Source organism: Mustela lutreola, chromosome 10 (genome assembly GCF_030435805.1).
Source record: "Mustela lutreola isolate mMusLut2 chromosome 10, mMusLut2.pri, whole genome shotgun sequence".
NCBI lineage: Eukaryota > Metazoa > Chordata > Mammalia > Carnivora > Mustelidae > Mustela > Mustela lutreola.
In genome coordinates, this window is record NC_081299.1 from 48,226,817 (window position 1) to 48,238,857 (window position 12,041).

A 12,041-nucleotide genomic window follows, 5' to 3' on the forward strand; every position below is an offset into this window, starting at 1 on the left:
GGTGAAGGGACCCATGCCGTCTTCATCTCTGTTTTCTGTTCAGTGCTGCTCTTGACACATACAAGGGGCTTGGTTTATTTTATGGAGATTCTAGATGTTGGGTAAGCAATAAGTAGACAGAGTGCCTGGCCCCAAGTAGCTTCCATTCTGGGGAGGGCAGGGAGTGAGAGAGAAGGAACACGTAAACCAGTAAATTCTGGGCATACCAGAGGGGAATCAGTTGTAAATAATAAACAGAATGTGTACATTTATGTAAATATAAATAAATTTATATAAATAATGTATAAATTACTCCTTCCCTAGCTACTATGTAAGCTTCCCCAGGACAAAGAGTATGTCTTCTGCAAATCTAACCTAATGTCTGGTACATATTGAGTAATTAATAAATATAATGAGAGGTCATACCTATGTGAACCCTGGATAACTATACCCTTAACAATTAGGGCTCCATAACGATTCCTAAGGTGGGCCTACTGTGGCTCCCCACTGCCTGCCCTCTCCCTAGGCAAGTCTGTCGGACTCCAAAGTTTGAGGCCACTCCATTCCCCCTAACTTTTCCATTACTTTACTGGCTTGGGGAGACTGCCCAAGGAAACCTAACCCTCTCCTTCTGATAATGGAGCCTTCTAATTATGATAACTGTGGCTGATCTCAGTGCCACACACACCAGCCACATCCACCCAGATGCTGCCATTCGCTGTCTGCTCCATTGCCCCATTGTAAAGACAAGTAAATCAGACTCAGCCCAGAGGCCTCACATCTGTGCTCATAGTTTGAGGAAAAAGAACTTAAATGTTGACAGAAGAGGTCTTAAGGATGTTATCCTAGAGAGCAGGTGCAAAGTGGGTTCCATTTTCCATTCAGTTGTAGTTACCTTGAGTTTAAGTAAATAATGCACTTAGTGGCTGATTATGTTGCCTTCTGAAGCCCTCATGCCCAGGTAACAAGAAGACTTAAGTTCCTCTCCCTACTCCCTGCAGGTGGTCACAAAAGTGCCTTGCCATTGAGGTTGGTTAGGCCCCGGAGCCCTCAAGACTGAATCATTTATTAAGCCCAGGCTGTGTGGTCATAGGTGTAACTTTTAATGTTCATTGGGTTTTATTCTTACTATCAAAGAGAGTAAGTTGAAAAAAAAAAATGGACTCACTAAATATCTTAAGGGAGAGGGAATTCTAACTAGAATGTTCTTGCTTTGATCTTAACTTTCCAATTCAGCTCTTTGTGTTCTGTTTTCCATTCGACAGGAGGCAATGGCAAGAATGAGCAAAGTTGGGAAGGTCGTGTTTCCCAGACTTGAGGATAAAAGGTAAGCTTATATTTTTATATGCACCGTGCTGAGGAATGAAGACAAAGACATGTAACTGGAGAGCTAGAATAAACCTTGGGGGCCAGGAATCCAGTTCTTTCATTTAATAGCTGATACAACCAAGTCCCAGAGAGGTAACGTCACTTTGTTACCTAATGTCACAGAGCTAGGTAGGGCCAGACCTGGGGGTCAAATACAGACTTCTGAACTCCCAGGCCAGGGTTCCTTTCTCCTAGAGGTCATTAGCAGTACATCTGAGCTTCCGTTCTGAAATGGGGATCGCTTATAGGTTCCACCAAAGGACACAGTAACATCTGTCTGTTCTTCTGCCCTTTGCATCACTTGGCACTGAGGACTTAACATGACCTTGATCAGTATTTCTTTTTTTTTTTTTTTTTTGAGAGTTTGTTTATTTATTTATTTGACAGACAGAGATCACAAGTAGGCAGCGAGGCAGGCAGAGAGAGAGGAGGAAGCAGGCTCCCTGCTGAGTGGAGAGCCCGATGTGGGGCTTGATCCCAGGACCCTGAGATCATGACCTGAGTCGAAGGCAGAGGTCCCACTGAGCCACCCAGGCACCCCTTGATCAGTATTTCAACCCTAATCCACAAAATACTAATTTTTTGAGCTCCTGCTATATTCACAGCATTATGCTAATTTGCCTATAAGCAGGGCTTACAGGAGACTGAGACATAATCTTATGTGTGCACGTAGATCACTTCAGAAGGAAAGGATAAGTTCTACAATAGAAGTATTACCAGGTAACAGAGTAGCCCAAGGAAGAAAGCAGTGTGACCATGTGAGAGAAAACTTTTGGGAGGAAATGAAGTCTCACTGACTTTAATGCTTAAAAGAGATGGGGAGGACGTGCTCACTGGAAGGAATAACATATGCTAAGTTATAAAGGTGAGAACAGCATGCCATGTTCAGATAACTATAAACAGTTCAGAATTCTGAAATACAAAGTATGAGATGGGGGTAGGCAGGAGGTAAAACACTGGGGAGGGGTTATGGGAGGGGGTCATCTCATAAGGAACTCTCTGAGGCCTTCCTGAAGACCTCAGACCTCACCTTGTGGGCAGATTGGGGATACTGAGCTTTACATAGTGATAGACCCGTTCAGCTGCAGATTTTAGAACGATCCCTCTGAGAGGATGGATTAGAAGGCCCACAGGGGAAAGGAGAGGCCACATGGAAGGCTTTTGCAATAATCTAGTGACAGATGAAAAAGACCTGTGTTAAGCCATAAGTAGTGAGTTTAAAAAATGGAAAGGTAGGAGTGCCTGTCTGGTTCAGTCTAAAAAACATGTGACTTCATCTCGGGGTCATGAGTTTGAGCCCCACACTGGGCATAGAGATCACTTAAAAAATAAAATCCTTTAAAAAACATTTTTTTTTTAAATAAAAATGGAGAACAGTTGTGCAAGTGACTTTACAGTTGTATTTGAAGTTAAGCATGAAAACAAATTCCACCTTCTGTAACAGCAAAGGTATTGATCCCACCAAAGCATGATTGGTATTTAACAGAGTTGGAAATGTCCATGAAAAAGCAATCCAATTTCTTTTCCTTTTCTGAAAGAAGGTCTCCAAGTGGAGTTGGATTGTTAACCCTTTGCATGTAAAACCCTCTATATATAGGGGTCAGAGAAGCAGGCCATTACCTGGGGGAAACTCAAGTCAGGAACATGGAGAGGTCTGAGCTCCCAATGGCCTTGGGAACCTAGCCTAGCAGCTTCCTTCTTTTGTAGAAACAGATTATTCTTCTCCATCTCTTTGCTGACCCTCCCAAGACTTTTGAGGGATGTCTATTTATAAGTTCCTTCAGTAAATCCACATGTTCTCTTGAAAAGAATCTTTAGCTTCTCAGTCCGCTGGGAGCTCTCTTCTGTGGAGGCAGTACACGTGGTACTCTGGCACCATCTACAGGCAGCCCCAAGGTTTGCCAGTAGAATGATGGCATTTCCTTCAGAATGACTCTCTTCAGCATCTCGTTACCTCAAATCACATTACTCTCTGTATGAGACACTGGCTTAGGTCTGTGCCATACAGAATCCACTGACTGAGTGTGAGGAGAATTTGGAAGCAAGGGGATGCAGTGGATGTTAAAATTCAGGATCGCAGAGAGCATAATCTGGTGACCATGGTTCAATGTGCTTTTTAGGAAGATCCCAAATCTCAGCCTTATGTCTGGCCGAATTTATCTGTGCACTCACAGTAGCCACTTGAAAGTGCCCTGGGGGAAAAAAATGTGCTTTAAAAAGCACTATCAACAGATAGTGTCATCTACAGAATTAGAGAAAATATTTGTTTATCATATATCTGACAAAGACTTAATACGTAGGATATACAGAGTATTCTTAAGACTCAATAACCAGAAACAACCCAAAATACATCTCATATAATGTAAGAAGTACTTAATGTTAAACCATCATGGAGTGTCATTAGAAGGATAAAATTTCTGTCCCTCAAATCATTCTAGGATTAAAAAAAAAAATCATTCTAGGATTAATAAATTTCAAGGCTCATAGAGCAGCTTTTAGTAGAAATTACTTACCACAAGATTGATGATATTGTTGGAATATGGATTTTTTTTTAAAAAAAGTAGTGACAGTAACTAGTACTGATAACACTCACTAAGATCCAGGCACTGTTTGAAGTACTTTTCTTGCATTACCTCATTTAATTCACATAACCGCTCTGCTGAGATAGCTCCTATAATTACTCTCATCCACATGTATATAAGGAAATTTGGACACCGATGGTTTAAGTAGTGTACCCAGTGTCACACAGCTAGTATTGGTCAAGCTGAGATTCAACCCAGGCTTCAGTGTTCACCTCTTGACTCTGTATTTGGCCCCATTACAGCTCATAAGAATGGTTTGGGTAGATCTCATATTAATCTACTTAGCTTTGCATGTTATAAGAAGTCCCCGTGTATACCCAGGGTTGCTTTTGCAGTCTCTTTCTTCTGATTCACAAGCTTACATCAAAACTCCTTCCTGAGGACTTCTTTCCAGACCATTCCAGAATCTGCTGAGACATGCTCAACTGGCACCATCAATCCTCACCCTACGTCAGCTCCCCCAGCCTAAGAGGAGTAAGGACAAAGGTGCAAGTGTTCACTTATAACTTATTCTAGCTGCTATTATCCCTTTCAGAATCAGGCTGCTGTGCCCTCTGTCTCAGGGCCAATATCTCATTCAAACAGGTTCAGGGATGACAGGTCTACCGGGACCCAGACAAAGAGTAGAGGGAGGGCAGGGTCCACTCTGGGGTGCCTGGACCACAAGGCACATCTAGAGGGAAAACATCAGGGACATTTTCACGGGGTTTTACTCCCAGATAAAGGTGTCTGCAAAGGAAACGTTGCTGTGGATTACAAAGGAAACGGGTGTAGAATCCACAAAGGGTGATGAAAATCTTCATTCTTATCCCTGGTCAGCCTGTGGTTTCTAAACCAGTCATCAAACCTGGGCTACTCGTATATGAAATACTTATTGAAGCTGGCAGTGAGAAAGGGCCTGTGTTGAGCCTGGGCCCTTTTAGTATGTCATGGCAGAAGCTATGAAGTCAGACAGACCTCAGTTTGCATTCCAGCCTGGCCAGTGTGGAGCTAGACTCTCAGTATGCCTGTCTGAGCAAATGTATTTATTTCTACAACGAGGATAATAACAGCCCGTGTAGGTTGCAGATAACAGCTGTGAGTCATGAGGATCCATGGCTCGGGATGCTCTCAGCATTCAGAAAATGGGAGATGTCTGTACAACCGAAGAGCTACATCCTTGTTCTTCTGAATATAAGGGGAAGCTGCATTACGGTTTGGTCTGAGACCATTCAGCATACTCATTTTTCTCCCACAGATACTATGACAAGAAATACCAAGTCTTCCTGAAGTTGGTTGAGCACCAGAAGGAATACGTAGCGATCATGAAAGGAGACTGAAGAGACCTTGCAGGTGTCGGTGCCAGAAGGTCCTTCGGGGACCTCTGTCTTCTCATCTTACATTCGAGATCCTTTAGGTATCGCTTTATCATTTCTGTATTGTCTTTTAATAAAGACAACCAAGACGTGTACAACCAAAACTAGAGTCTTCCATTTTAAAGTACCACCATTATATAGCTGGCAGTTTCTGCAGAAACCACCAGAAAGACACAAGTTTCACACAGGGTCCCAGGGTCTCCTGTGCCGCTAGACCTTGGGGCTCAGTCAGTCCAGGTGAAGCTCGTACTTGGTGGCTGAGTGTCAGCCATTGAATGAAAGACTTGCATGGCTGTAGGTAGGCCATCTAATGCTTATTTTGTAGGTGTCCAAAAGCTTATTCTCAACCTCTTATTTTGGAAATAATTTCAGACTTACAAGAAGGTGGCAAGAGTAGGGATGATACTAGAAACACCCATGCAACTACCTTTTACATTTCACCCCATTTGCTTTATCGTGTGTACATTCTCTCTGCACATGTGTATGCATGTGCACACATGTATGCACACATGTCTGTATATATGAATTTTGGAGTCGTTTGAGAGTGAATTTCCACAGACTTAACTTCTATAGAGCACTTTGATTCAATTTTTTGTTCGGATTCCAGTTTCGTCAGTAACTCCAAGTCCTTTAGGGCAGTTTTTCCCTTCCTGTACAGGATCCAGACTAGAATCAGACAGTGCATTTAATGACAGACTCCTCATCTTGCAATCCTCATATTAAAAAAAAGGTACAGGTAGGAGTCGTGAACGGATCCAGGAGGGAATTTTGACAAGTCACAGGGTGTGTGCATGGTCTTAAAATGTCTCCTCACAGATAGTTTATTAGTTACAAGAGGAGAAATGACATTAATTATATTGGGATGAAATGGGACAGGATCTTGATTGGGTCATCAAAATTAATTTCAGATGGGTAGATGGATATCATGTGCCCCCAGATGTGAGAGCCTGAGGTCATAGCAACAGTCTGGCTAGGAATGCATAGTCTGAATCTAATCATTTAAAAAAAAAAATCAGACAAATTCACAATGGGCAGCATTCTATTTTTTTTTTTAATTTTTTATTTTTTTTTATAAACATATATTTTTATCCCCAGGGGTACAGGTCTATGAATCACCAGGTTTACACACTTCACAGCACTCACCAAAGCACATACCCTCCCCAATGTCCATAATCCCATCCCCTTCTCCCAAACCCCCTCCCCCCAGCAACCCTCAGTTTGTTTTGTGAGATTAAGAGTCACTTATGGTTTGTCTCCCTCCCAATCCCATCTTGTTTCATTGATTCTTCTCGTACCCACTTAAGCCCCCATGTTGCATCACCACTTCCTCATATCAGGGAGATCATATGATAGTTGTCTTTCTCTGCTTGACTTATTTCGCTAAGCATGATATGCTCTAGTTCCATCCATGTTGTCGCAAATGGCAAGATTTCATTTCTTTTGATGGCTGCATAGTATTCCATTGTGTATATATACCACATCTTCTTGATCCATTCATCTGTTGATGGACATCTAGGTTCTTTCCATAGTTTGGCGATTGTGGACATTGCTGCTATAAACATTCGGGTGCACGTGCCCCTTTGGATCACTACGTTTGTATCTTTAGGGTAAATACCCAATAGTGCAATTGCTGGGTCATAGGGCAGTTCTATTTTCAACATTTTGAGGAACCTCCATGCTGTTTTCCAGAGTGGCTGCACCAGCTTGCATTCCCACCAACAGTGTAGGAGGGTTCCCCTTTCTCCGCATCCTCGCCAGCATCTGTCATTTCCTGACTTGTTAATTTTAGCCATTCTGACTGATGTGAGGTGATATCGCATTGTGGTTTTGATTTGTATTTCCCTGATGCCGAGTGATATGGAGCACTTTTTCATAAGATACCTAGGAATAAACCTAACCAAAGAGACACAGAATCTATACTCAGAAAACTATAAAGTACTCATGAAAGAAATTGAGGAAGACACAAAGAAATGGAAAAATGTTCCATGCTCCTGGATTGGAAGAATAAATATTGTGAAAATGTCTATGCTACCTAAAGCAATCTACACATTTAATGCAATTCCTATCAAAGTACCATCCATCTTTTTCAAAGAAATGGAACAAATAATTCTAAAATTTATATGGAACCAGAAAAGACCTCGAATAGCCAAAGGGATATTGAAAAAGAAAGCCAACGTTGGTGGCATCACAATTCCGGACTTTAAGCTCTATTACAAAGCTGTCATCATCAAGACAGCATGGTACTGGTACAAAAACAGACACATAGACCAATGGAACAGAATAGAGAGCCCAGAAATAGACCCTCAACTCTATGGTCAACTAATCTTCGACAAAGCAGGAAAGAATGTCCAATGGAAAAAAGACAGCCTCTTCAATAAATGGTGTTGGGAAAATTGGACAGCCACATGCAGAAAAATGAAATTGGACCATTTCCTTACACCACACACAAAAATAGACTCAAAATGGATGAAGGACCTCAATGTGCGAAAGGAATCCATCAAAATCCTTGAGGAGAACACAGGCAGCAACCTCTTCGACCTCAGCCGCAGCAACATCTTCCTAGGAACAACGCCAAAGGCAAGGGAAGCAAGGGCAAAAATGAACTATTGGGATTTCATCAAGATCAAAAGCTTTTGCACAGCAAAGGAAACAGTTAACAAAATCAAAAGACAACTGACAGAATGGGAGAAGATATTTGCAAACGACATATCAGATAAAGGACTAGTGTCCAGAATCTATAAAGAACTTAGCAAACTCAACACCCAAAGAACAAATAATCCAATCAAGAAATGGGCAGAGGACATGAACAGACATTTCTGCAAAGAAGACATCCAGATGGCCAACAGACACATGAAAAAGCATTCTATTTTTTAATGGACTATATTCTTCAAAAATGTCTGTGTAATAAAGACAAAGAAAGGCTGTGGAAAGTTTCCAGATTAAAGGAGACTAAAGAAACATAATGGCTAAAAGCTTTTGATGTAGACAAGTATTTGGGAAAAAAAACAAAACAAAACAAAAAAGAGTTCCTTTGTTGACACCATAATACATGCATAAACTCACACAGACATATAATGTATATATATACACACACTCACATGCCATCTCAGACCCACGAGTAACTACTAATGCTGAGTCTAGAGCCTTCGGAAGTCAGATGAGTTTGGATAGAGGACGTATAGGCTTCAGCAAGTAGAGGGAAGAATCACTATGAGTCAGTCAGCAAACATCTCGAAGTACTTACTCTGTTCCAGGTCTTGTGGAAAGCATTGGAGCACACGGATTATCTAAAAGCAGGTCCCAGAGGTCCCCCTTTAATGAGAGAGAGACACATAAGTGAATCCATCGAAGTACATTGTAAGAGACGCTCCCATAAAAGAGGGTCCCTGCTGCCTTGAAGAAGATCCAACACCCAGAAAAGCAGGAGGCAGCAGAGGGTTGACAGGTAGAGGGAAAGGCAGCATGGTGTAAGGGCTGTGGGCCCTGGCTTGGGGCTCAGAGCTGCCTTTCCCTCTCACTAGCTGTGTGACTTGAGAAAGACCCTTACCCTTCCTAAGACTCAGTTCCCTCATTTTTAAAATGAAGATATTAACAGTACCTACTCTGCAGGATGACAGTGAGGCTTCAATGAGATGATATGCATAAAGCACTCAGCTCAGCTGCCTAGGCCACATTTGTCTTTTGCAGGGCCGGATACCTAGAAGATGCTCAAAATAAGAACAGTAAAAGTTACTGAGTAGGACGACCCCACCCAGTTGCAAAGGCCGGCTCTCCGATGGCATTCCATGGTGTCCAAAGGATATCGACATCTTAGATACGGTCCAGGTTAAAGGTGGGAATGGATGTCCAGTCTAGCAGCAGGAGAAAGCCCAGCTCACTCAGCTAGACACCAGCCAGCGCTTAGGGAGAGGAGGGGATGATGGAGGAGGACTGGGGAGTCAGACTCAGCATCTTGGAGGAAAAGTCCGGAACAGCAGGACCCAGGCAGGTGGTCAGGACCACAGCCAGACGAGCTCCAACCGCTAACGCTGATCAGCACTGACTCGGACACGGGGACAGGCCTGGGCCTGCTCTGGAAAAGCAGGAGTGAATGCAGTAGCTGCCCACGGCAGGAACACGGAGGGCGGGAATGAAGAATGACTAGCTGTTTTCCTCTGTGTTCTCTCCAGTCCTTGCTCCAGGGCTGCAAGGCAGGCAGCACGAACCTCGCGCCCCAGCTGAGAAAGTGAGGCTTGGCACGGAGAAGCGGCTTGTCCAGAGTCCGCCCTTTCAGAATCGCCCTGGGGCAAAGCATTGGGGGTCACCCCCTTGTGACGTTGGGGAGCAGTTCTGCCCCCAGCACTCACTCTTTAGTCCCAGGGCGCATGCTGTGGGGGACCCATGCTCCAAGGCCAGTTGCTTGTCCCCCTCAAACCTGATCTTGGGTTCCCAACACTTTATAGAAAAAGGAAAACATACCCAGATGAGGCAAAGATTATGGGAACACTAGGAAGCCTCTGGCATCTCAGCAGTGATGAGGAGCCTGATAGAAGGGCTGAAAGGTCTTGGGCGAGATTCTTAACCTCCAGGCCTCCGTTTCCTTGTCCATGGATGAGATAATCCTGCTACCTACCTTGTTGGGCTAGTGGTAAGGAATCTGAGAAACCTACGTGTAAGGTCCCTAGCATGGTGCCCTGTAGATAATAGCAGTCCCCAGATAACCACTTCTACAGGGTTCTCTTTGGGCCATCTGGCCGGAGGGTTAATTCCTAAGAAAATTATTCAGTTCCCTACTATAAAGCCAGCGTGTTAGAAAAACGTTAAGTGTCTATGTGGATTTCTAGAACCACGTGTAGCTTGAGAACAAAAATTTTAATGACTCCAACACTCACCTTCCTGCCCTGGGAAAGGGGGCTTTATTTAATGCACACATGTGAAGGGTAAGTATGTTTTGCTTTTATGAATAAGAATTACAATGTGGCCAGAGTGGTTTGTGGGATTTTTGTTTTGTTTTGCTGCCTACTGAAAGCTTTTCTTTCAAGTTGAAGCCAGCCTGGCTTAACGAATCCTTTTGCCAAGGAACACATTGTATAGGTTTTTAGTTTTGACCAAAAATCCTTGCCATATGTGAAGAACATAAATGTGGTTTTCAGAAGAGCCCAAGAGAACAAAAGCAGGGATAGGGAGGCAGGGAATGCAAGACCAGGACGGCCGAACAGTCTGACATGTTGTAGAGGTGCCGTAACCCTCAGACCCGACGCCGCAGGTTGCTGGGGTCCAAACGAGGCATCCAGATGGGATGCCCTCTCCTGGGGAGACCCCGACTGCTTGCCGGACTTGATATTCGGAGTATCCTGCATGTGGTGCCAGTTGCGGCAGGGAGTAGAGAGATAGATGGATGGAAGTTCCAAAGGGAGCGGGGAAAACACAGTAGGACACATCCTGGAAACTCCCACCTGGAAAGAAGGACCAAATCAGCAGGTGTCGGGAGGAAGCTAAAAAAAATTTTTTTTAAGATTTTATTTATTTATTTGACAGAGAGATAGATCACAAGTAGGCAGAGAGGCAGGCAGAGAGAGAGGGGGAAGCAAGCTCCCTGCTGAGCAGAGAGCCCAATGTAGGGCTCAATCCCAGGACCTTGGGATCATGACCTTAGCTGAAGACAGAGGCTTTAACCCACTGAGCCACCCAGGTGCCCCGGGAGGAAGCTAAAATGTTAACATGATCCGCTATTTCTCCCAAGCCTGAGATTAATCAGGTTCTTTGGGGTTGTTTCTTTGTTCCCTCTGTCACTGGCCTGTGAACTCTTGCATGGCGCACTGACTCTCATAGGGTCTGTGTCCTCTGTACCTGAACAGTGCCAGCATGCTGGGTGCTCGATGGATGAACAAATACACAAACACAAGATACTCTTCTGCACAAAGTAGACTAGGAGAACTAGAAATATCTCACAAGTACCTCACTTTGGGGCCACTCTGTGATACATGTTCATATGCCTTCATTTAGGCGAAGCCAAACACTTGAAAGCTGGACATGGTTCGTCCTTTAAGGATTAAGAAAATCATGCCTTATACCTAACAAGTTGCTTTTAGGATTTTATTGCACACACATACAGATAACCACACACCTTCATTGTGGATTGTAGTTCAAGCTCCGAAACCTTTTGCAGATTTTCAGTGTTGTTCCAGATCATTTCCCGTACGGTCCCTTAGGGGAAGCCAATTGCATCCTAGTTTAGAAATAGCCATTGTTCAGCAGGGCCACAGTACGCATGCTTTCAAAATTCAAGGGCATAGTTACAGATAATTACCATCAAAGGATTTAAAATGAAGGACATTGTCGCTAAACAAGAAACTAACGACTGAGTGGGGCTGTGTAATGTAATTATACTTAAGATGGGCATTCTGATGAATCACAGAGGAATCTTTGTGCTGCCTTGCGTCTTCATAAATGCACTTAACTTCTGTTGACAGTAATAGGAGGGAGTCAAATATAAAAAGCTCCCCCCCCCACTTTTCCAGTTTCTAGAGGGAGAACTTAAAAAGAAAAAGTGCATTTTTTAAAAGGATGTTTTATCCAGTACTTCTGAATATTCGACAATTGTATGAAGTCATGAAACAAAAGTAACTTAAAAACAAATGCTACCACTAATCAATTCAGGTGTTATGTATCATTAACATACCCAAAATCTTACGGTCAATGTCCATTCTGCACAGAAGATCACTTAAAGATTACATATTTAAATAAGTGTTTCTAAGGACCTCAGTTTTATTTACTT

At 43.3% G+C, this 12,041-nt stretch overlaps 1 protein-coding gene and 1 long non-coding RNA gene across 17 annotated transcripts in view; one reads left to right on the forward strand and one right to left on the reverse strand.

Moving 5' to 3' along the window:
• The window catches only part of FGGY (FGGY carbohydrate kinase domain containing), a 412,410-nt gene that overhangs the window by 398,875 nt on the left and 1,494 nt on the right, over positions 1-12,041 (forward strand). For 12 of the 13 annotated variants that reach the window (XM_059137206.1, XM_059137204.1, XM_059137213.1 and 9 more), the window contains 2 exons: positions 1,245-1,306; positions 5,167-5,388. In XM_059137206.1, the coding sequence (XP_058993189.1) occupies positions 1,245-1,306; positions 5,167-5,248 (144 nt within the window). In that variant the 3' untranslated portion in view covers positions 5,249-5,388. Of the gene's footprint in view, positions 1-1,244; positions 1,307-5,166; positions 5,389-12,041 lie in introns of those variants that run through there. The other variant, XR_009345297.1, reaches the window with a different exon arrangement.
• LOC131809790 (uncharacterized) overlaps positions 9,652-12,041 on the reverse strand; it is a 41,158-nt gene continuing 38,768 nt past the window's right edge. For all 4 annotated transcript variants that reach the window (XR_009345301.1, XR_009345300.1, XR_009345298.1 and 1 more), the window contains exons 5-6: positions 11,391-11,492; positions 9,652-10,719 (exon numbers count right to left, since the gene is read on the reverse strand). This is a non-coding gene — a long non-coding RNA (uncharacterized LOC131809790). The remainder of the gene's footprint in view (positions 10,720-11,390; positions 11,493-12,041) is intronic.